Source organism: Eleginops maclovinus, chromosome 12, assembly GCF_036324505.1.
Source record: "Eleginops maclovinus isolate JMC-PN-2008 ecotype Puerto Natales chromosome 12, JC_Emac_rtc_rv5, whole genome shotgun sequence".
NCBI classification, from domain to species: Eukaryota; Metazoa; Chordata; class Actinopteri; order Perciformes; family Eleginopidae; genus Eleginops; species Eleginops maclovinus.
Window position 1 is genome coordinate 17,999,589 of NC_086360.1, and position 25,939 is coordinate 18,025,527.

Sequence of the window (25,939 nt, forward strand, 5' to 3'; positions counted from 1 at the left end):
GCGTGATATTTTTTGTGTTTAAGTGTAGCTCACACACAACCATTGTTATGTGAAATGATGTTAGAAGTAATCAGATTCTTTAATGTATGCAAAATCACAAAATTGTAAATATAATTTTTATCAGCAGAACGTATAAGTAAAATTGTCATAACAATAGAAATGCTTAAGTTAAGTAAAAGTCAATACGCAATTCCACATTCTTCCATATGGTACGACAGAAATGATTTACTATCGAAGCTGCTCTGGTTTCTTATACTCCATGCTTCATGAGTAAATCATTTAAATGATTCACATGTTGTTTTCCATGCTTTCATTTGACTTCTATTACTGTTGCAGATTTCTGTCTGTATTGTGAAAAAGCTTGGATGGAAAAAAAGTGTTTTCCAGTCCCCTCCCCACTGTGTGAGTCTGTATCCTTGCCAGATGAAAAGGCCTCTACTTGACCTTACTGTAGTCTGAATTATCTGCTGCATTCTTCAGAGCCTTAGTCATGTCCAACACAGATATCATTGCATGTTACACTACATTTGTCTTTAAATCAAATCCTCCGGGGCCAATTCTGTTCGAGAATCTTCAACCTCTGACAGTGTATAAACTGAATGTTTTTACCAGGTGTGTTTGCGATTGTGTGTGTCTGTCTTGTGTCAGAGTTAAAGTGCTGTGCAGTGATTTAATTTGCACTTCATTATTCAAACATCAGACATGTCTGGATAATAAGACTTCTCTTATTGAGTGAGTGCAGGTGACAATGGAGGCAAAAAACCTGAGCTGAGGTCGTTGCATTTTGTAGGAATGTCTGCATAAGTGGGGTAACATGACACCTTTTTACACTGACATTATTTTAGACCCCTTACTTATAATTGTAATGCACATTTCACTACTGTCTAATATCTTAACCTCATTTCAGAACAAAACAGATCTGTCAACTTCCCCATTGAGATAATCTGCTCTAGGAAGCACTATTTGATGTACCCTGACTCTGGATAAATGTGCTGCACGTCCATCCTTTAAAGGCCCTGACAGGCTCTCCAAATGCTAGACAGAGGGGGAGGATGGGGGGGGGGATGGCAACAAAAACATTCAAATCTTAAAAGGTTATTATCCTGTCATCTGCTCAAACAATTCCCCCATCCTGTGTGAGTGCTCCTCCATACCCCCCTTTGAACGATCATTACTGTGAGGAAAGACGGAAGAAGACAGAGAGCCACAGAGAGGAGACAGATAGTGAAGATCCTTTCCCAACCAAAACAAACCGTGGACTGAAAAATAATTTATGTTCTGTTTTCATTTTCTTTGAATTCCTCCCTCTGATGATTAGCGGTGTTTGGTTTTGTTAACACACATGTCTTCCTCCCCTTTTCGCCCCTTCCTCCTCCTCCTCCTCCTGGTGTGGAATTCAAAGTCCTAGCAGTCGCTCGTCTCTCCTGCTGTTCTGCTCTGTGGTGAGTCTGCAGGGTTACAGCTCTCCACTGAGGAATTCAACAGGAGCTGTGGAGGGAATGAAGGAGCTGACTTCTTTCTCCAACCCAGGAGGTGCAAGCCCTGTAGTCTGAGGCCTCACCTGCCCTCCCTCATCCTCCCCCCACAGTCTCCTGTCTGATCCCTGCACCTGTTCTGACTCGTCAGCCAGGTGAGGGGGTATCCTCTGGCCTTGCGCTGTTTTTGCAGCTGACCGTAGCTGTGGGGCAATTAGAAAACCAGTCCAGTCATTTGACTGGATTGCTGCTTTGCTCTCTCTCTCTCTCTGTCTCTCTCTGTCTCTGTCTCTCTCTCTCTCTCTCTCTCTCTCTCTCTCTCTCTCTCTCTCTCTCTCTCTCTCTCTCTCTCTCTCTCTCTCTCTCTCTCTCTCTCTCTCTCTCTCTCTCTCTCTCTGTCTCTCTTTGTCTCTTTCTGTATAACCCACCTCCCTGCATATCCCTACCCCCCTCCCACTCCATCTCAGTCTAGCCCAGTCTGGTTGACATTGCGGCTGTGTGTGGAGCTGCAGAAGTTTCCCTGCTGGAGTAAAAGTCTGGATCACATTGCAAAGACACAGGGGAGGAAAGGTTAAGAAGGAATTCTTCTGCTGGACGAGGTTGGATTTAGGCAACTGAGATTGAATAGAAAAAAACTCAAAACCAAAGGATTTTGCATTTGGAAGAGCAGCAGGTATGAGAAGCCAGACTGTGGTTGTGTCTGTGGCTCTGCTGGCCCTGTGCTGCCTGCTGATCCCCAGAGGAGGGGAGAGCGCTGGGGGGATCGTTTCTCTGCGGCAGGCTGAAGCAGAGAAGCAGGCTGGAGATCAGCTGCGAGATGAGCCCCTTGATGACCCAGATAGTGATCAAGGACTCGCAGGAGACCTTCACCAACTGGGGAGAAGCAACAAAGAAAAGAGAGACACAGAGGAGGCTGCACAGGCAGGTGAGTGGAAAAAGTTCAGATTTTAACTATAATAAAAAACAGATTTGTTGCACAGTCAAGACATCAAAGCTGATCAGGTATGGTCTGACCTCCAACATGATAGAGAAGAGCAAACACAGACACACGTTAACTCACTGTCTGACAGCTCCAAAGGCATGAGAGAGTCCAGATACTAACCTGTTACTCCTCCACAACAGAGAATAAAAAAGATTGTGTTTGTCCCACATACCAGACAGGGAAGAATACACTGACTTAAGCTTATTGCACGCTGATTCGTATTACACAGACTGACCTTTTCCACTGCCCCAGCATACTGCCTGGATGATTAATGCTGACCCCAGTGCATATCTGCTCTGGAAAAACTGATAGGAAGACTGTTGCACAATTTCAATAAACTTCATGTCTGGAGCTTTCTATCTAAGCTTCAAATGAAATACACATGAGCTCAAACTCACTCTTTAATGAGTCTCACTGATGAGATGATGCTGAGGTGATAGTGATGTGTTTATTGAGCATCTGGACATATTTAATGTTTCATTAAAACAGAAGTCTGGTTTATGGAGTCGAGCTAATGGAAAGATAGAGCAGTGTTTTCCATGAAAGAGCCTCAGAATTTCAGACAACCTCAGGAGGAAATACTGATGAACCTGAAGCAGCCACTAAAATAAGTCTGCTGTCTGGATTTTCCCTGGCAGCGTTGTGTTTTGCCATTGCAAGAAAGAAATCATTGAATATTCATTCATTCAAGTCTGACATAAATGACACAAACGGAGTGTTACTTTAACTTTTACTTCAATCCTTACTGTTATAGTGCTTTTATAGATGAATAACTTGGCATTTAATCAGTATTAACAGATTTTGACCTGTTAAGAAATGCTGTAATACCAGCTGAAGAGGCTTAAGTTTGTTGGGAATAAAAGAAAACTGTTTATGCATTGATTTTTATTCTGATCATGGGTGCTTTGTGTTTATTTGATCTTCTCTTGTTATCCTCCTCTTTCTAGGTATTATGAGGATAGAACCAGAGGTAGGTAAAAAGAAGAAGAAGGACAAGAAGAAGAACAAAGAGCCAAAGGACCCCAACGCCACCAGAAAGCCCAAAACTGACAAGAAGGGAAAGAAGAAGGACAGGCAAACAACAACACCAACAACAACAACAACAACAACAACTGAACCACCAACCACAACAGGTGGGGACATCACAGAGCCATGTTTGTACTTGAGTGATTTGTACTTGATGGATGTTGTTGACCTTGTGTTTGTCTGCTGCTTTCAGTGATTCCGACTGAACCACCCACCGAACCGTACACTGACTACAACTATCCTGATGTTGGTGAGTGACACACACTTAGGGACTGTACACAAACTAATTTAGGTAGGAATGTAAGTAAATCCTATAATTATAAATCGATTTATAAAAATTCTATCTTTAGACCAATCTCACTTTTTCAGTTCATTTCTCCGCTGGGGAACAATAGCTTATTTAAGATTTTTTTTTTTTTGATATTTCATTTGGATATACCCATGAATGCAACACCCTCTTCTTAATATTTTTGAAATATAATGCTGGTATGGTACAACTCTTTCCAGAATTATTGACTGAAAAGGCACAGATTAAATACAGTTAAAGGGGAACTCCACAGATTTAAACCTCAAAGTCAGTTTTCATGGCTTGAAGCTTCCTTTATCTCACTTACAGGAAAACATTATCTATGTAAATAACAATTAGATTATTACTCAGGGTTAAGTTAGCTTCCAATAACACTTAATGTTTCATATTCTACGAAAAAGTGTTGTTTGTTCTTAGTTCATTAACATAAAAAAAACAGTAAACATAGTATAAATGTAACCAAAAAACGATTTCAGTCTGACACCTTTCCCTGTGTGCCTCTTTCAGACAATGAATACTGGAAACCAGAAGATGACAATGACTACTGGGATGCCGATCCCACCCCAGCCGGGCCTGAAGCTCCAGTAACTGATTTTCCCTATGATGACTATAAGCCGGAGGAGGAAGACCCAGCTGCTCCAGTGAAAGACGTCTATGATGACTACTGGAAACCAGAGGAGAAAGAGCCTTTCACTCTCGCGCCTAATGCTTACGATGACTACTGGAAACCAGAGGAGAAAGTGCCGTCCACTCTGGCGCCTAATGCTTACGATGACTACTGGACCAGAGACGATAAAGAACCTTACGCTCCCGTGACTGATAATTACGACCCCTATTGGAAAGAGGAAGACCCGACGCCCCCCAGCCCAGAGGTGGATGGGAAGACTGATGACTCCGACTACTGGGACACCAAATGTGAGTCTTTCTTTGATGATATCGGTGGGATGACAGTTTGACACCAAGGGGTAACCTCTTGGGAAGTGGGGCATACATGTTGTTAACCTGCATTCTGTTCAATGGGCAGCAGGGGGCAACTCCTCTGATCTTCAAAAAGGAAGTCTATAGAATGAAAATAAGACCCTAGTGGGACTTGATTTATTACCTCAGAAAACATTCTCTCATTGAGTTTGTGGTCTCAATTGATGGTTTCAAGTCTTGTTCAATATAGCATGATGTTCGTTTTTCTAAATTACATTCCTATTTAAAGTGAATTGACGATAGAGCAGAGTATGCTTTATGGCTTGGCTAACTTATCAATGACCTTTTCTTGGGTGTTGCCGTGTTATGGTCTTCCAAATTTAACCCTTTGACAGAATGTGTATTTAGGTATGTACTTTTCTCCACTATCTTGACAGCAATGAGTGACATCCAATGATTGGGTCGGCGTCTTATATGCAGCCTATGTTTATCACATGCATGAATACAATGAGGTAAAACTACAATTATCCATGGGACCATAATAGTTGTATCGATCTTGTTAGTCAATGATTTATTTTGATTTAAAAAAGACACATTAAAGAAATTAAGTTTACTTCTTAGTTCTTAGTTTTACTTACCTGCAAAGAGTTGTTATTTGAAAGAAAAGAGAATAAAGATACATTTACAATTGCTTGTATTACTCATCAGCAGTTCGAGGTTAGATTCCTTCATGCACCACAATGCCTCATCCCTGCAGCATTTACTGTGTTACTAACAGCCACAGCCAAACATGGATCAATGTGTTCTTGTTTTCAAACCAGGCCCACCTGTAACCTATTAGAAGAAAATCACAATGTTTTGTGAACAACTTCATCCGATGTGTTCTGTGAATGATCAGTTTGTAATGAATCACAGTTATAGATACATTTTTTAAAGGTTTAACATTTTTCAGCCCCACTTGTATTTCGGTATATCAAATAGAATTTCACACTGAACAATAAACAGTGTGAAAAATGTATTTGAACCAATATTTAAACCAAAAGACACTGAAATGATTCCTCAATTTAAATTTTTTATGTAACAACATTCACTGGCTGAAATGTAATACAACATCTTTCAATGCCCTCTTCAGGCCCTTGGTAATCACAAAAGTTGACAAACTCCAATACTGTACAATGATCAGTTAGGATCATTTACAGACTTCATGGTAGAAAATTGGTCACTGTCTTCCAACCTCCAGCCTCTGTCCACCTGACCTCAGCCGTGACTGATGTCGTTTTTCCACAAACTCAGATGTAAGAAACAGTCTTTCGTGTGGCTCTGTGACACTCATCTGGAGCTAACACATGTGCTCATTACTCTGTATTTCCAGCATACTATACCTATGCTCTCATAAAACCACTTCCACTGATTCACTCACACTTGCACATCCTGCATTCTCTGTCACGTCCTCCTGTTTCTAACTCCGACACTTATATAATCCCTCTGCTTGACTATTTACATTATGTTTTCTATTTCTTCTGCAGATGAGGTGCCGGAGAATCTTCCCTTCCCTGATGGTAAAGAGGTCAGCCCTGAAATCAAAGTAGAAACTATACCAGGTAACTTCTGTCTCTCAAACATGCTTGAAATGATGTAGTCAGAAACCTCTGTAGACTTTGTGATGCAGACAAATTGTAATTCCATGTGTGACTTTATGCTGGCAGCAGAGAAATCCTGAGCAATTCAACACATGGGAATAACATAACAGTGAGTCTGTGAGCTAACCTTCCCAACTTTTCAAACAGGAGTGGGTAGGTTTGCTTTGTTCCAAAGAGTCAAGATGTTCTTTAGTTTTGATGTGGAGTTTAAAAAAAAGAGCCTTGTCATCAAATCACCACTTTGTTATAATTCCTGTAAATGTAAATTAAAGATTTAACAAGTTAATTACCTCGTAGGCGTCCCAGTAGAATCCAAATAGAGAACAGTTGTTGTGGGTGAATAAATCAGGGCTGGACTAACCTGTAAAACTTTATGATCACACGTCATCTTTTAAAGTCTCACTTAATAGCGTTGTCTCTGAACAAGTTGTCTGAGTTCATGTTGTTGTTTTTTACGCAGAGGAGCCCACAGCCACTCCTCCCGATGAGGGGACATGGTATGATGATTACGACGAATACGGAAATAGTATGTGCGCACACACACACACACACACACACACACACACACTCGCAACTGTTTTATATTAGATCCATTAGTTAAGCTGCAGGGACTTCCTGCCAACAAAGCAGAGAGCAAGGAGAGCAGAGTGATAAATAACAGTCAGGTCATAACTTTCCAGACTTTTAAATGATCTTTTGTGACATTTTAATTGCTCTGGTTCCTAATAGCTTGCAAAAACACAGAAAGACTTCAATACACACTGCTGTACAGGGGACAAGTGTGTTTATAGGTATTTCTATAAAATGATGCTTGATATTCCACAGACAAACAGACTGATGACAAATGGATGGAGAAGGAGAGAGAAAGAGCAGCAAAAGAAAGAGCAAGGGAAGAGAAAGGTAAGAAAAACCCAGATGTAAATATTACTCTCTTTTACATAACACATTTTGCACAGTCTTGTCAGAAAGCACAGACATCGAAGTTGCCAAATCAAAGAACATGGCCTGTGACCTCAGTGCAAAAGTACTTACAGATAACGGATAGAAGTTGTTGCCTCATTTGGATCAAATGTCTGTTTTAAGAAACAGCAGATGGGACTTTCTACCATGTTAATGTCAGCAAGCCTTTGGTACTTGCTTTAACTTGCAAGGCATAAACAAAAGTTCAACCCTTCCATAACAAAATGGATATTATTCAAAAGAAATTCAGAAAGCTCTTGAGAGTTGCACTGCATGTAGTAGATTAGTGTGTGATAAAGAAAAAAGCAACAACGGAGAACTACCAGGTAGACGATGTTGCAGTGTAGAGCCTTGAAGTATACACATCAGCTATTTTTGCCACGTGTCTGCTGTGTGTAGCTGTGTCAGCTGGTGGTTAAGGAGAGTCTGGAGACAATGATATATAACACCACCATTCCCGGTGTCAATAGGTCACTTCCTGTGTGGACTGTTCATTGCTATCTGGGTTTAAGGTGTAAGGCATTTTCATTTACAAAAGTTCAGAAGTTTTTGGGGCTTGAAACACTGATCTGTAACACAGAGGCGCAGAAGCAGATGTGTTTTTGCATCTATCAGTGTGTGAGTGGGTTTGTCCACTTGTGCATATGTGTGTATGTTAGGTGAGTTAACTTACAATGTACAGCTGTTAGGAAGGCTTCTGGCTGCAATATTACCAGCAGTAAACTTTATTATGTCAGTTCAGTGTGTAAAAATATGACCAAAGATAACGATGGATGGGATTCAGCAGTGTTTCTCTTTAGTAGGGTCAGGATGTTCGGATTTTGATCAGCACTTGGAAGAGAAATCTGGTTTTTTTTACTACACATTTTTGGGGGGATTTACATTTTTTTTTAAATGCACGTGAGTTCCTAGATCATTTCTGGGAAGAGAGAGAAAATATTCAGCCAAGACAATTTCATTTGCATTAAGACTTTTTTTCTGATTTCTGCCAGAGAGAGCGGAGAAGCTGAAGGAAGCTGAGGAGCGTGCCAGGAACAGACCACGTGTCTTCAAAGAGCCAAAGAGTATGTTTTTTTCAGATCTGGAAAGCTGCTTATGCTTCTGCTCATAACATTAACATATCATTTAATTTTTTATTGGCAGACTGCCCTCCCCTGGGGATGGAGTCCCATAGGATCGAGCCGGACCAGCTCACAGCCTCCTCCATATCTCAGTATTTCTTTGCACCTCAGAGGGCGCGACTCAACATGCAGGTAAACCATCAGAGCAGGCTGCTGTGGTCTGAAGGCTTACATACTGTACATACAGGACAGCTATCACTTACATACTGCCATGCTTTAATATAAACACCAGCTATCAGAGCCATGTTGAAAAATATAAATTAAGTCTAAAGAATCTTTTTAGCAGCTAAGATATTGGATCATCTGATGAACTAGTTTTTTCAGTCATCAGTGAATCTGTCAGGTATGTGCAAAGTAGGAATTTTATATAATTGCATGTCAGTGCATGATAAGTTTATATTTGGGCTCAAAATGTAACAGAGTCAAAGGAGCAAGCAGCATGTGTTGTGGTCTCTGTGGTTCCCAGGGCTCAGATGATGAAGACAACATGAGAGGTGGAGCGTGGTGTGCAAACTCAGAGGATAAGATCCACTGGTTTGAGATCGATGCTCGCAGAGAGACGGAGTTCACAGGAGTCGTAACGCAAGGACGAGACTCCATGAACCAGTAAGACTCTAACACACAAACTAGGTATTTGTTATTTCTGAAGTCAACAAGTTGTTAACACATTGCCTCATTTCAGGAGTGACTACGTGATGTCCTACTTCCTGGCTTTCAGTAATGACAGTAGAGAGTGGACCACCATCCATGATGGATACACTGACTGGGTTAGTTTGCCTGAATATATTGTATGGCCTCTCCTTTTGACATTATATATGATTTGCCTTCTCTTTCGCTGACTCACCTTTCTCCCCCTCTCTCCCCAAGTTGTTTTTTGGAAACAGTGATCAAGACACTCCGGTGATGAATCAGCTGGCAGAGCCTGTACTGGCTCGCTACATCAGAATCATCCCTCAGAGCTGGAACGGATCCCTCTGCATGAGGCTGGAGGTCCTCGGCTGCCCACTGCCCGGTAAGCCTGCAACACTTTAAAAACATACTTCGCAGGCATGTTGTAAATCAATATATGTATATACATGGGAGCAGATCTACCTAGAATTATATAAGACCTTTTTTCTTGGATACCCAAACGTTGAATGGAGAATCAAACATAGATCAAAGTCTTGGTGAAGTAAATGTGGGCAGCATTTGAAAACATCAACACTTTTTCCTTTCACAAACTCTCATACAACTCATGCAATATAATCCAAGTCTCCTTTAACCAGTTGTATCCTCACTACTTCACAAACACATGCAGTTTCACTAAAACCTTTCAATCCTATAAAAACACTTCTGCATCAAAGGTCTCCAAGCAAGTCTGGATGAGTCCAAAATGTTTTAAATAGTAAGGTTTTATGCAAAAATGCATGTTTTTAGGAGGTAATAAGCCTACAGCTGGTTAAATGAGACTTGGATTGTGGGAGAGTTTGTGGCTGGATGTTTTCATAAACCTTTGCAATTCCTCTAGACTTTCCTCGGTTTTTTGATTGTTCCTTTAACTAGGAGCCATGCTATAAAAACAAAGCTTTCTTTACATATTTAATGTAACAAAGAGTGAGTATTTGATATACAAATTGATATTTTCTGGATGATTTTTTTTAATGCACCCACACTAAAACACACGAAATGAATGATGCATTTTCTTTTTGTCTTGTTTCACAGATCCAGTGGATGCTCAGCACAGGCAGAATGAAGTGACTCCAGTGGATTACCTAAAGTTTAGACATCACAGCTACTCAGAGATGGTTGAAGTGAGTATCCTCCCACACGGCCCCCTGCACATCTGCTGGCTCATTGAATTCAAGAGGAAATACCTCAGTTATTTCCCCAAAGATGAAAACTAAATACACTCCCAAAACTTTTAAACTGTTTATATCCACTTTAATATTAACTGATATTGAAACATTACCCCTAACCTTGGAGTGTGCTCATTCCTTCTTTATTAAGTTATTACAGCTGCCAGAGGGCAACATGACCTTTCAACGCTTAGGCAATGCTTATTATCAACAGCGCCCACACTTTTTCAGGTTGTTAGGAGGATTTTTATGTGTAAATGATGAGCAATATTTTGCACACTCACTGTTACCATCGTCTCACATGTTCAGCTTATGAAGTCGGTGAATGCAGAGTGTCCCAACATCACCAGCATCTACAGCCTGGGCCGCAGCTCCAAGGGACTCGATATCATGGCCATCATCATCTCCGGCAATCCCACAGAGCACGAAATAGGTGGGAATGTGTTCATAGACTAGGGATGCAAGAAATACTGTATATCAGTTCAAATATATGCCGATTGTCTAAGGCCAAATTACTTTTACTCACTTAACAAACTTGTGTCTGTCGAGTAAGTTGGTTTGCAAACAGCCTATGAATACGTGCAGAATGCTGACTGGAGATAGAGAGAAAGAGAGCCATGTATACTTTTTTGTATTTTTCTTTAGTTTTAACAAATATGATGTCAATTAGATTTGGTTAGGACAAACTATGGAATATGAAATCATCCTTTGGAAATGTTTGAGTATCTTACTGGTATCAGCCGTGAAAGCAGGTAATAATCAGTTGTTAGCACAGGTTGGATAAAATCCATATCAAGCATCTCTATGATGATGAATCTTTTTTTGTTTTGTTAAATGCTGTTTGGTTGAAACTAAACACAGTGGGACTACTGGGTCTCAATGGCACCGACAATAATTCCTATAAATCCAGATAAACACCGGGTGGAAGTCAGCAGATTATGGTTTAAGGGACCGACAACTACATTCTTCTCCCATTGTCTCCACAGGTGAGCCAGAGCTGCGCTTCACGGCAGGTCTTCACGGAAACGAGGCAGTGGGTCGAGAGATGCTGCTGCTCCTCATGCAGTACCTGTGCAAAGAGTTCAAAGACAGAAACCCCAGAGTGCAGCGGCTGGTGGAGGGAATACGCATCCACCTGGTGCCCTCGCTCAACCCCGACGGACATATGGAAGCTTTTGAAGCGGTCAGTGGTTATCACTGTATAACATCATGTGTTTCTAGTTTACTAGCAAACAAAAAAGAGGTCCAAACTGGAAATGCCAGAGAATCATGTTCTTTTTCTTGGCTGACTTGGTTTCATCTGTCACTATTCTCCTCTGCAGGGATCGGAGCTGAGTGGATGGATGACAGGACATTTCACTAATGACGGTTTCGACATCTTCCAGAACTTCCCCGAACTTAATAGTATCCTGTGGGATGCCGAAGATAAAGGCCTTGTGCCAAAACTCACACCCAATCACCACGTGCCCATACCAGACACCTACGAGACCAACAGCTCGGTATGGGACCCTGTTTATTATGTCTTACAACCAGCTTATTATAAAGTCTGAGGACAGAAGACCTCCGGTTTAGGGTTGTTGTTTTATCACCAATTGTATTTCGAAACGCACTTCTTGTAACCTGTCATCATATTTTTTTTTATTTACAGTGGATGTAATATATACTTGTATTTTTAAAAAGGTGGTTGAGGTTTACTCTTTAAGCTAAAGCCGGTGTCTACTCTGCTAACATCCGCCTTCTTGTTTTTGTTCCAGTTTGCTGTGGAAACCAAGGCCGTAATCTCCTGGATGAATAGCTATCCATTTGTGTTAGGTGCAAACTTCCAGGGTGGGGAGTCAATTGTAGCCTACCCTTATGACAGCTTACGTCTCAACAAGCCTACCGAGAGCCAAACTCCTCACAGCCGCAAGAAGAGACAGTATGACAGTGTTTCCTCACCCTTTGCAATGCGTGCTACTGTTGTTTTCCGTGCTTTACACACATTTACTGTACTTCCTAAACTCTTTACTTTTCATGCTATATCCAGCCTTGCTCTTCATGAACATCTCACATTTACTTTAAAGTGAAATAGTTCAACTCGAGTCATTTCTTACAGGTATGAAGAAGAAGGTTTTGATGTGACAGAGTGGGGAAGGGGCTACCACACAGAGCCAGAGGAAGACTGGGGATCAAGGGGACAGCAAGAGCCAGAAGAGGAAGAGAGGGGCTACGGCCACAACCAAGGTTATGACCATGGCTACGATCACAACCAGGGATACGACCGTGGGTATGACCACAACCAAGGATACGACCGTGGATACGACCACAACCAAGGGTACAACCATGGCTATGACCAAAATCAAGGTTTTGACCAAAATCAAGGTTATGACCAAAATCAAGGTTATGACCAAAACCAAGGTTATGAGAGGAGAGAGGAGGAAGATGATGATAGAGGAAGAAGTGCCGGCTACCAGTACGGGGAGCCTGAAGATGAGCCTCGGGTAATCGCAGACGAGTCCCTCTTCAGGTGGCTGGCTGTTTCCTACGCCTCCACACACCTGACCATGACGCACAACTACCACGGATCCTGCCACGGAGACATCGCCGCCGGGACGCACGGCATCATCAACCGGGCCAAATGGAAGCCAATCAAAGGAAGTAAGTAAATGCCAGCAGCAGTGGAGGAAATATTTTGATTTTAAAGGAGTCACAGTGTAGACAAATCCATTAAAAGTTTGCATTCAAAATATCTAAAAAGTTATAATTCTGTCCAATGGCCCATTTCAGAATAGTATATATTATATTATTGGATCATAACTATTTAATTGCTTGTATGAATTTCTTTAATTTTTCAAGTTGGTAAAGAGGGAGCTCATTTTTTTTAAATTTAGCTTTTGAATTTCATTATGGGATTATCTCACCTATAACATCTGATACATTATGTAGATTATATTTTTAATGTGAATCTGATTCTAAATGTAACTCATTTAAAAAATGTTGTAGTGGAGCAATAAGTACAATATTTGCCTCTGATTGGTGGTGAAGTAGATATTTAAGTAGCAGCAAATGAAGTTCAGTACAATTTTGGAATACTCTACTTGAGTTCATTTCTTAGTAAATGTATTGTTACTTTCCACCACCAGAGGTCAGTAGGTTCATCATGTTTTTTGCAAGTGTTTTAGCTTTTTCCATGTATTTTTAACACACCCTGCTGGACAATATGTGCTGTGCAGGATCTGAGTTTTGTGCGTTTTCACCTCTCTAGGTATGAATGATTTCAGCTACCTGCACACCAATTGCTTTGAGCTTTCTATATTCCTGGGTTGTGATAAGTTCCCTCATCAGAACGAGTTGGTGTATGAGTGGGAGAAGAACAGAGAAGCAATGCTCATCTTCATGGAGCAGGTCAGTCACACACACTATCTGAATTAAGAGTGGCCTCAACTAAAAGGTATATGCTTTCGTGAGGGATAAACTTAATAAAAACATAACTTTATTAAGGCCTTTGGTCCCTGACATTTCTTTGCTTGGAAACATTTACAGAGATGCCCTTAATAATGGATTTGGTAAATTCCTGGCCATGAGCCGTGGATATAGGTTCAGTAAATATCGACAACATATTGTGTTATTGTAACTACCATTTTTTCTGCTGATTCAAATGATTTTTCCTGTTTTGTTTCTCACGCACACCCTTCGTGTATACCTGGGTGTATGAATGCAAAAGCACTCAAGTCAAAAACAAGTTTATATTTTCTATACTGAAAGTATATTGTTGGTATGATAAAGGAATAATTCTACACATATGTGCTTTTGTGACACTGTATTTGCATTGAATCTCTCAGTGTTATGTTTGTATGTTGACCCATAGGGAATAATCAGAATAGCTTTATCCGTCCCACAGAGGGGACATTTTCAAATTCAATATATTCAATCGTGGCAACATCAGAAGTAGTGATCTCATCCCCTTTAAACTCCCCACCGATCTTTATCTAGGTGCACCGTGGTATCCGAGGCATTGTGAAGGATCAGCAGGGGAACTCCATTGCAAACGCCACTGTGTCTGTAGAGGGGGTAAACCACGATGTCACGACAGGTATCCTGAGAGACCTCCTCTTTTCTCCTTCTTGCATCTCTCTGCATACTTTTTCACTGAGGTTCTTAAAACAAAATGCCTTTCCTCTCTTTTTCACTGTAGCACCAACAGGGGATTACTGGCGGCTTCTAAACCCTGGGGAGTATCGTGTGACGGCTCGAGCCGAGGGGTTCTCCTCTGTGACTAAAATATGTGTGGTGGGGTATCAGTCAGGAGCAACCACCTGCAGCTTCAACCTGGCCAAGTCGAACTGGGACCGCATCAAACAGGTAAGGCAATACAATCCTGCAAATATATGTTTAATAAAACAAAACAATACTTTTAAGAACTATAACTCACAGCAAAAACAACTATTTTTTGTAACTTTGTATCAAGGAAAACTGAAATTCAATGATAGATTCATCAGACTGCAGTAGCTCAGTCTGAAGGGACTTGCAGTGATGAGTGGTGCTTTTGGAAATGCCAGTTCACCTCCTGGGCACTGCCAGGCTATCAGTGAGCAAGCCACCTGACCCCCACACTGCTCCTCAGGCGCTGTATAATGTGCTTGGTACTGTGTACATACAGTATGTGTAATGATTAAAGGATTTCAAACATTTCTTATACAAAATAGACACAAAAAAACGCTTACATCTCTAACTCATCACCAAGTTAGTGTCTCACCCTCACTAAAGCCAATCTCAAAGTGGTTTTAACCTTGCCGTTGTCCTTGGGTCTAAATTTGACCCGTTCCCAAATGTTTTTATGTTGGGATAAAGTTTTTTGTTATGTTTGAATACTATTATTATGATCACTTTCCTTATGTTTTGGGTTTTATTCAAATGCATTTTTCTTATTTCTCTGCAGATCATGGCCCTCAATGGCAACAAGCCCATTCGACTCAGCTATGGCAACAACAGGGTGCAGTCACCTGCAGTCACGAATGGCAACAGGCGCTTTGTTACCAGCAATAACGGGTTTTCAGCGAACTCACAAGTCAGCGCCGAGCGGCAGAGGAGGCTCAGGATAGCTCGCATCCGTCGCCTTCGCCAACAGAGATTACTGAAGTTAAGACCGACGACGACGCTACCCCCAACAACCACAATTCCCACAACGCCAGAGACCACCACATCCTGGTACGACTCCTGGGTCATAGGGGAGGGACAGTCCTCCACGCCTGGCGGATTCACAGACTCCATCCTGGATTATAACTATGAATACAAGATCGATGACTATTAATCTCACACACACAATTCAGTAAACATGCATCTTTCCTCTCATTCAAGTAGTTCTCATTGCCATGTTGTACTTTGAGCAGGCTGATAATGAATCAATGAGGAATCCTGTCTTTGTACGACAGACAAGCAATGGGAAGGCACAGAATATTAACTACAGTTTGTATAAAGATAGTGTATCTTTGACAAAACGCCTCGTCACAGATATTGTTATAGCATTTCCGTTTTTCAGTTCACACTGCATTCTTGACCTGTTACTCAGTCTTTTTGCTTCATGAAAAGATGTTTATTGTAGATGCACATAAAAAAAGTAATCTGTTTTTTTTACTTCAGGGTTATTTACACATGGCAGAAATATTTTTTACAGTATGAACACAAAAAGGTTCAAAAAGCTTACAGCGAGTCAGTGGACAGAAAGGGTCTTCTGTCATGTTGCCTCAGACGCAGAAGTAAAGTAGTTATTTTTCAAATAAAGGTTTGTTACTGTAATACACAATGCCTTTTCTGTCTTTTTTGCACATCTGTAAACATGTATATAAGTGTTACATAAGTGTGCTTTTATCTCTTACAGATTTATGAAAAACTACAAATGAGTATTACATCCAAATGAGAAAAAGTATTTGAGTTTAGATTTTAGATTTAGAACTTAAATTCATTATTTAACGTGTGGCCGGGCCCTTTTCCCCTCTAGAAAAAAAACACACCTTGAAGGAAACATTAGAACCTCATAACAGTAACTTTAACAGTGATTTGTTGGCCATTATGACACTGGAGAGCATCAGTGTAGCAAGGACATGTTGCTGTGACTCCGCTGTGGTCGTAACAACAGTTTGAGTGTTCATCAATAGCGTCCGAGAAGTGTTGATCGGTACGTGGACATTATGGACCTCAGTGGCTGACGTTCATCTCACTATCCTCATCCTCGTCTGCGGAGAAGGCCGAAAAGCTGATTGGCTCACATGTAAGTGTACGTAAATTCACCAGGCATGCTGTTTGGGTGCTGTTGAAATCTGGAATAGTAACTAGAAGGCATTCTTGGCCATCAGGACCTGGCAAGAAGAGAAGAATAAAAATATATTGCCATATTAGACAGTTCAATTTCATAATATAGCCAATATAATGTCAATATTTTAAAATTTAGAGTCAAATATGGACAGACCATAGTGATCACTCACCTTTAACGAGCTTAGACTGAAAGGTTGGGGCGGTGCCACTGAAGTAAACATGGGGACACTCTTCCAAGATAAAAGGGTCTTTTTGGTAAAATGGGTAACAACCTGGAAGGAAATGTCCAGAAAACATTGTGAGTACTGCGAACAGATATAACCCAGAAGGTTTGCGTTGTTTTCATCAAGTTGTCTGACTAACCCAGAGTATCGGGTGCTGTTGGCGCCAGGTGTCTGAGTCGCAGTGTCTCCTCCAGTATCTCCAGGTGATCGTCCATGCTGCTGTACCTCTGAATGTCACAGATATTCTGGCCAGATGTGCCCAGGAACCTTGGAGGAAACACAAAAACATGGCTTTTAACATCTTTAGCTTGCTTAGGGTTCAAGACTAAATCTGTAGAGGGAAATAACTTCCTAGGCCCATAACTCTGACCTAGTTTATCATTTCCTACTCCGCTCGCTGAGTACAGGCCTGCGACCTTGGATTGCTGCGCTCTCTAACTCTCTCTGAGAAGCCAGTTATGTATCCTTATTCCTGCCTGTTGGCGTCCACTGATAGAGGTGTTATAGCGATTTGTTTGTTATGTCTTGCCATGCAGAATGTTGATTATTCTCTTTATACCAGCTTTAACAACTAAATACAAGGGATCTGGGGAGAGATCTTCAGAATTGGTTGGTACGAGCTGTGTCACTTTGTGGCTGTAGCAAATGTCTTTGTCAATTCTCTGGCAGTAACTTCAAATTAAAATTCAGTGTTTGACATCAAGTTCCAGCTCTCCTGTGTCTCATTGTCTTTCTACTCCTTGCTCAAGAACTTCCATTACAATTACTATCCTCAAGGTTCAAGGGTTTTTATTGTCAGATCTCCTCAGCTCCTTGTGATGTTTATTCTTTTAGAATACGTGCTGAACAGTGGACTTTATTTCTGTCTATTGGAAGAGTGGTACATTCGTTTTTTTGAGAAATGTGTTTGTATGTACTGTATGGTATTGCTTACCTAACTCCATCAATGTGACATTGGTGTGGGTTGGTGACCAGCTGCAGTGTGGGGTACACTGAGGACAGGGGGAACATGCAGCGGTGGAGGGACTGCTGAGGGAGGGTGAAGTTAGTGGGGTCGTACTGGCCCGGCATTACATCCACTGGAACTGAGGCCTATAACAGCAGGAGGCAGCGACAATGTAGTTATATCATCACTTTTTTACAGATTGCAACTTAACTTAATTTTTTATCTAATAACATTACTCCATCACTTGTTACAAGTTACTCCCCACACTGTTTTTGTGGAGAGGGAGGCAGACTCACCACCAGCTGTAGCAGAATCTCATCCAGCAGACGAATGGCCTCCACGCTGCCAGCCTGAGTCTTCTTAGTGAGGTATTTGGGCTTAAAACACAGAGGACAAAAGGTTTTCGGTTGTTAATTATGTGAGCCGCTTCATGATCGCTTCTTTAGAACTAATTTAAGATATTTCAATAATGAATAATTGTTTGTCAAACAGTTACCTTGGTCGACGCGTCAGCATCCTGGGTGTTTTGACTCAGCAGGTTTCCAGCCAGTAAGACTCTGGAAATGGTTGCGGCGCATCTCTGCTCCCCCTGGTCACCAAGCTGACCAGTTACCATGTCAACCAGCAGCTGCAGCCCCAGCATGCTGTCGGCGTGAGTACTGCCGAGACCGAGTCCTGAGACCAGGAGCACGAACCTGGACGAGGACAGGAACGGCATTAGAACATATTATCAATAAAGGCTGGGATGTATGGTGTGTATCCATGTAGTGTGTGTTTACCTGTCAGAGGTCAGTGTAGGTCTTGGTGATTGTGGAGGAAGATCAGCCATGCAAAAGTCCTCAACAGTGAACTTCCCATCATTCTTTTCGGCTCCATATATTGCAATAACACTTCCTGCAAGAGAAGCAGAAGAGAAGACATTAGGACACCATTACATAGAGGACACCTGTACAAGGCTGAGCAATGAAACACTGTTATCTTGTTCTCCACATCGCATTGCAACAAACTGTCTTCCAAATCCAATTTCTTTAGCTTTTATGTCACACATCTGTATTGTGCCTTACCTGTGACAAACTTGTCTCTGTCAATTTTGCCCTCCAGCTTGATCCTCTGTAGCTCATCCTCCAGAACTAGCTCATCCATGTCACTGATGTATTTGACTCGTGCAGGCTGAGGCAACAGGTTGTGCTGAAGGAAAGAGGGAAACAATGATAAATGACACCTGTCAGGAAATTAGTTAATTTTGTATGGGATGTAGGGGATCACGCTTGTGAATGTAGCATGGCTACTGACGTCCTCACTGATCTCTTTCAGAATGGATGGCTGCAAATCCATTCGTTTGAACAAGGTTCCAACAATGCAACACTGCTCCCCTGTCTGAAGATCACACAGTTTCCTGATAAGCACATCTGATCCTGGCAGAAACAAAGAGACACACATAGATAAGAAAAATAAATTCAGATGCTTTTGAGTCCAAAATGTGACAATATGTTCCTAACTCACCCCACTTCTGCTGGGCTCTCTCTGACAGCAAGGGCCTCATCTGCATGAGTCGTGCTGCGTAGATATGAGCATACTGGCGACTGAAGCTCCGCTCCCCGACCGTGAATCGCTCGGAGCATGGACTGTAGGCCAGAGATATTCTTTCAAACACCGGGCCCTGGTCTTCGGAGGGCCGGCAGAGCAGAGAGGAGCCCTCCTTCTGGGCGCTCAGGTCCGAAAACATGATTGTCCTAAAGCAGAGGTGGAGGAGAGGTTTGTGTCTACTGTGTTACATCCACAATCTATGAATGCCGTGCACGTTTTAGAGTAGTTTTAAAAGGCTAGCAGATTAATTCTAAACAGCGTTAATGACAATGGTCCTCTTCCAAAACATGCCCTCTGTTTTGAGAATGTCCCACCTCACAGGTGTAACGACCTTACCTTAGTACAGGCAACGGGAGGGTCCAGCTGGTATCCGTGTTGAATCAGGTTTTTAACGTATGTAGTCAGATATCACTCATTTCATCCTGAGCAAAGGAAACAGTTCCCGCGAAATCCCCCGCTCAACATGTCATTTTTTTCAAGATGAACGCATATTCTCGCGAGAACACACGGGATGTTAGAGTAGCAAGTCTAAAAACGCTAAAAAACGTAACATACACTTAAATGACCTGCATCAACTTTAAGAAGCAGTCTTACGTATACTGAGCATAATATTTCATAAAGGACATTCTGGATAAAGATCGAGAGTAGTACAATTTGTTTTTTTTAAACACCGTCGCACACAATATACGTCACACATTTAAAAACACGGGTCGCATTGTGCTGAGCTCACAAAGCAGCCGCCTCCTCGCCATTTTTTCGCAGCTCTTTGTGCGCCACTCTGCGTTAATAGTTTGGGTGTTTTTTGTCGAGCGATCCGTCGACTCGGGTTTTGATTCTTTATTAGAAAAAATGCATGGAAACAGAGGCCCCTCCCAGCACAACCACGGGTCCAACCGCCCGGGGGAGCAGAAGAACACCAACGGCCAGCAGCCCGAGGATCCTAGCAACGAGGCCTTAACTCTGGATCTGCAGAACTTCAGGAAACCCGGGGAGAAGACCTTCACCCAGCGGAGCAGGCTGTTTGTAGGAAACCTGCCCACCGGGACCACAGAGGAGGAACTCGAGAAGCTGTTCGCCAAATACGGCAAGGCCAATGAAATATTTATCAACAAGGAGAGAGGCTTCGGCTTCATCCGGCTGGAGACCAGGATCATAGCAGAGATAGCCAGAGCAGAGCTGGATGATACCCCCTTCAAAGGCAGGCCCGTCAGGGTGAGATTTGCCACACATGGTGCAGCCTTAACTGTGAAAAACCTGCCAGATTTTGTGTCCAACGAGCTGCTGGAGGAGGCCTTCGCTGGTTTTGGGCAGATAGAGAGAGCTGTAGTGATAGTGGATGATCGTGGGAGGCCCACAGGGAAGGGAATAGTGGAGTTCACCTCAAAGCCAGCTGCGAGAAAGGCTTTGGATAAGTGCAGTGATGGTGCCTATCTTCTCACAGCCTTTCCCAGACCCATTACAGTGGAACCCATGGAGCAGCTCGATGAAGAGGAAGGACTGTCAGAAAAAATCATTAACAAAAACCAGCAGTATCACAAAGAACGTGAGCAACCACCACGATTTGCACAGCCAGGCTCCTTCGAATTTGAGTATGCCATGCGCTGGAAGGCCCTGATGGAGATGGAGAAGCAGCAGTATGAGATGGTGGACCGCAACATGAAGGAGGCTCAAGAGAAGCTGGAGGCCGAGATGGAGGCGGCCAGACATGAGCACCAGGTGATGTTGATGAGGCAGGACCTGCTGAGACGGCAGGAGGAGCTGCGGAGGATGGAGGAGCTCCACAATCAGGAGGTGCTGAAGAGGAAACAGTCTGAGATCCGGCAGGAGGAGGAACGCCGGAGGAGAGAGGAGGAGATGAGGATGCGCAATGAGGAGATGCTGAAGAGGCAGCAGGAGGGCGGCTTCAGAGGCAACTTCCCTGAAAACAGGGAGCAAGAAATGAGGATGCATATGGGCAGGTCACGGGATGAACAGAAACTCTCTGCTCGGTGCCAATGCTGGTCCTGCAGGTACTCCTGCTGAGAATGCTCCAATGATGCCAGGGCAAGGAAACAACATGCCAGGAGGCCAGGGGGGCTTCCCCAGGGGTCCTGCCGGGCCTGGAGAATATGGACCTAACAAGCAACGCAGATTTTGAATGATATGCCTAAAATTCTTTTTTTTACTGTATTTTAAAGTAAAGGGTTACTGGTTGATTAAGTCAAAGTTGCAAGAGTTTACCGGCCGCTACAGCGTCTGTTTTTTGGTTTCGTTTTGTACCCTTTTTTTTGTACCTTTTTAGGTTATGTCTTTAGTACTAAACTGTCATAACTCTGAATGAGCCATGTGTTTTACTTTTTATTTTTCAAATTATTGTATTTTTCATATGGATAGAGAACCTTTTTTTCGTCCTAAAAATGTTGGCTTTTCTGAAATAAATTCACGATTCCCTAAGAATTTAGATTTCTTAATGTCTTTCAAAGCAGCGGACACATTTTATCTACATGATAGTCATTTATAATTGGGGGTGTCTCACTCTTGTTTCAGCGTGTAGCCACAGCTTCTTTCCACAGATTCTTGGCTTTGATTAGAATATTGATTTAATGATCAATGTCTTGAATCACAATTAGAGGGAGGCATACATAACAAATCAATAACACGGTCTGCATTGAGATGTAAAGAAAGAGCAGCAAAAACTAAAACACAAAATATCACCCTAAAATACATATTCATGTGTTCATTTACTTTGTCTTAATTGCTTCTGGAGATATCTCCTTTATTCACCTAAGTTAGCTTACATAATACATCATTACCGTATTCAAACAGAAAAATCCTTCAGTTTCATGGTGATCTCTATTGATTCAATATTAGTACCCTATACTCCTGTAGTGTCTTTCAAAAATGTATTGGATTGTACATGTACACCTGCCAGGAGTGAGCAAAATAAAATGAGATACATAAGAAAATGGTGAATGGGAAGCCACAGCATATGAGGCACAGTTTGTAATTGTATATTTGCATACATATTTTATGTTATATTATTTTATCTGGATCTCCAAAGTAATTTAATTCATCAAATTCATATAGTGGAGTAAAAAAAAGAAGTGGTGGAGTAGAAGTATACAGTATCATGAAGTGAACATTAAAGGAAAGTATCTAAATAAGGTGCTGCAGTACAGTACTTGACTAAATGTACCTAGTTAATGTCCACTACTGACTAGATTAGATCCACTGAATAGAGCTTAACTTTGGAAAATGTTGCAAAAAAATGTATTTCACATGAGTTACAAAACATATGATCATGTTAAATTAAACAAACAGTACATTTACATGCATATTAACAGTTAAAACAATATTATCTATAGAATACATTATAATAAATATACAGAATGAGTTAGGATTACAGGTAATTTCTCCCTCATGCAAACGCAAGCTAGAGTTTTTCATACGGCTCTGTGTATTGCTTAATTCTCTCAAAGTTTAAAGGTCTAACTTTATGAATCCCAGCAGAGTATTTCAGTTATAGTATTTATGTATTTAAAGGCATTGTAGCTTGCTACTGGGGCAGATCTCGGTATCGTTCCATGCCATGACAGTAATATTCAAGTTTCCTGGAGAAACTCCTCATCCTGTGCCAAGATGAAACCCCAACAGAAACAGCATGCAGCGAAAGTCTGGTTTGAAAACAGGGTCTGTGTTAATAGAGGTGGACTATCAAAGTTCAGGGTTACATATTATCTAAATAGTTTCAGAGTGCATCTGCCAGACTGCTGGGTTATGTCATTACAGTCTTTGGGGTTTTGGTTGAACAAGCGCTCGGTACAAACCAAACATCTATTCAAAAAGAGGAAGGGAAGTTAGAGAATAAAATCAAATTACGCAAAATTCTCCTGCAAATGTCCTGCAAATATAAAACTGAGTTGTATTAAATAAGCTGATGTGTCTCCTGTTGAAATAAGGAGAATGTTTTCTTTCCCAACTTTATTTATTTAAAAAACATAAACATAGAAATACCTCAAAGACTAAAAAAAACACAATAAAATGTTATAAATCACCGAATAAAATAAATGAAGAAAAAATGATGAATGAAAACCAAAAATAATTTAAAATACAAAACAAAGCGTAGTAAATAAACATTACTCCAAATTAGAAAGATATTCTTCAGTTATTTGAACATTTAAAGTATAGAACAGGAGGATCTTTGAAATCTTGCTTTAACATAATATGAAAAGATGATCTCTGGGTCGCCTGTGCAGTGTGTTAATCTCCATCACGCAAAGGTTTTATGAAATGAGATAAGAAAAGATAAACCTTAGTCAATCCCTAGGAGGAAATTCAGGTTTCATGGCAACAACAGATATGAAAAAGAAACAAAAGAAATATAGGTACAACTTCAGAACTAAACCAAGATAATAATGAGAAAAATAAATATCAAGCGAAACCTTTGAGTGAACATACAGCCTATCAATAAAGACATATGGATAAACACATACATTACGTCCAATCTATCAATAAATACTCTTAGTCTATCCATAGATAACTATCTTAGTCTCAGTCTCTCCATAGACATAAAGGATGATGGTCAAGGCCTTTGGATCAAACTACCCTTCACCTGTATCGGAGTCCAAAAAGTCATGACCATCCTGAAGGCAGTAACAGCTGCGTGAATGATGATCGATAACTGGATCATAAAGAGGGGAAAATGTGTGTTATCATGACAAGAGATCTGCAAAGTCTCAGAGAAAAACTGCTCTAGATAAGTAATTTTTAAAGACTCTGTACCTCGGATGATAGATGGTAAATGGAATATTGATTGTGAAACTGAGGCCTTTAAACCCCAAAACACAATTATTCAGAAGATATCCTTCTAATTAAATAATTATGCAAGCAGAATTGCATAATAATTCAAATCCTCCATGATTGTATACATATATGTCAGACCTTGCAACATAATGTGCAATTTTACTTGTCAGGATCTTTGTATATAAATACATTTTATTTATTTATTATTGTGCAGATTTTCCAAACAAACCTATGAATATATTTTATAAATCTATATATAAATTATTCATGAAACGTTATTAGTTGATTTAAATCCTAGTTCAAAATGTATTTTTATCTTCTTTTTTTTGATTACTTTCATTGTGCTATTATTTATGATTTTATGTGGCGCTTCCAATTGGTAAAAAGAGGCGGTGTTGATTTCCATTTAACAGAGAATAAAAGACATTTAACAAACCCACATATTTATAAAGTTAAGCTTTTACAGCGAAGCCCAAAGTCTTGCAGCACTCATTTAAATGTACCCTCCTGTTTATGGATTTTGGGGGTTTCTTCCAATAAATGCAGACTTGTGTTGTATTATGCAAAAACACTTGAATGGGCAAAGTCCCGTGCATGCTCATGTGGCGCTTGGCACTCGTAAATAATGGATGCCAGGACAGTGTCTTAATCTGAAGGTCACCAGAAAGACATCAAATTGTGGGAATAAAATAATTAAAACATAAATATCGATATAAATGGACATTGTAAATAGAAAAGGAAAGTCCTCACGCACAGACACTGTAAAAAAGGATACATCGATAGTAATGCTTGTCAATCAGAATCAGAATCCGGTTTCATTGCTAAGTAGGATTTCAGTATATGGTAATTAGTGGGGGAAAATTAAACAGAAACAAATCAAATAAGATAAGACAGAACTTTAATTTTGCCGTGGGGAAATTCATTAGTTTAAAGCAGCAACAGAGTGAGAATGGAAAGGAGAGCACAGATTCACACAAGGATAATAACATTAAAAATAACATTCCAAATACAGAAACGTATAAACATACGTACAGAATTTTAACACAAATATGAAAAAATCCCAAAAAACTGCGTACAAGATATCTGATTTAAAGAAATATAATTAGATTTTTGTTTGCTGGCCAGGTTAAAAAGTGCTCTGTGTTGTCGTGACTTATCAGCACAGCAAAGAACAAAGAAGCTATCTCCATATCTGCCCATTTTCTTCTTCTTCTTGTTATCACAAATTGAAATGCTTATGCAATTTCACCCTGATACCTCTGATGCACCTGTGACATGTTGAAAATCTTATTGCAGCATGACCTTGCAGTATGATAACAAGATGATAATAAAGTTGATTTGATATTGTAGGATGTGATCCAGGAAGTTAATAATCTTCTTATTATATCTATATATATATATATATATATATATATATATATAGATATATAGATATATGAAGTGATTTGGCTTGGAAGACTATGCTGATTTGGAAACTTATTTGACTACTTTTTAAAACATTTTATACAAAAATATATTAAAAAACAGTCTGTTGTTAGGAAGTGTGTATTGGAAATGGACAGATAAGCTCTCTCTCTCTGCAGCTTATATATCTGACAACAACTTGGATACGGGTCTAAAGGTCATATTCAGCGAACAGATTGATCTGAATAGACTGACAAATGTCTCTACAGAAACAGCCAAAGTTGCTGTAAAAATAAATTATTGGAGGTATACAGTATATAAGCTGGGTGTGGTTGTTTATTCCTGATTCACTCATAGTTTCTACCTGCTGCTTTGGATCACCCCAGCAACCCTATCGAAATCCCACCCATGTTACGTATCTTAAAAAGGAATTTGATCATC

General features: G+C 40.7%; 3 protein-coding genes across 3 annotated transcripts; 2 read left to right on the forward strand and 1 right to left on the reverse strand.

The window, feature by feature from the left end:
* The first annotated feature begins 1,933 nt into the window (after positions 1-1,933).
* Positions 1,934-16,046, forward strand: aebp1b (AE binding protein 1b). Its single transcript, XM_063896957.1, has 22 exons — positions 1,934-2,400; positions 3,405-3,590; positions 3,677-3,733; positions 4,298-4,705; positions 6,235-6,309; positions 6,809-6,874; positions 7,174-7,248; positions 8,301-8,372; positions 8,452-8,561; positions 8,896-9,035; positions 9,112-9,196; positions 9,297-9,441; positions 10,131-10,219; positions 10,574-10,697; positions 11,251-11,447; positions 11,587-11,763; positions 12,019-12,182; positions 12,360-12,901; positions 13,509-13,648; positions 14,237-14,336; positions 14,439-14,605; positions 15,183-16,046. The coding sequence occupies exons 1-22, from the start codon at positions 2,151-2,153 to the stop codon at positions 15,552-15,554; spliced, it is 3,741 nt and encodes a 1,246-aa protein (XP_063753027.1). The 5' UTR covers positions 1,934-2,150; the 3' UTR covers positions 15,555-16,046.
* Positions 15,867-19,967, reverse strand: pold2 (polymerase (DNA directed), delta 2, regulatory subunit). Its single transcript, XM_063896958.1, has 11 exons — positions 19,649-19,967; positions 19,229-19,458; positions 19,019-19,140; positions 18,790-18,913; positions 18,505-18,619; positions 18,222-18,420; positions 18,022-18,102; positions 17,714-17,871; positions 16,919-17,046; positions 16,726-16,827; positions 15,867-16,599 (listed from the first exon to the last, which is right to left on the reverse strand). The coding sequence occupies exons 2-11, from the start codon at positions 19,449-19,451 to the stop codon at positions 16,439-16,441; spliced, it is 1,413 nt and encodes a 470-aa protein (XP_063753028.1). The 5' UTR covers positions 19,452-19,458; positions 19,649-19,967; the 3' UTR covers positions 15,867-16,438.
* On the forward strand, positions 19,861-21,748 carry nono (non-POU domain containing, octamer-binding). The gene is given in 2 exon segments (XM_063896959.1): positions 19,861-21,268; positions 21,270-21,748. Coding segments are annotated over 2 exon segments (1,287 nt in total). The 5' UTR covers positions 19,861-20,161; the 3' UTR covers positions 21,450-21,748.
* The last annotated feature ends 4,191 nt before the right edge of the window (positions 21,749-25,939 follow it).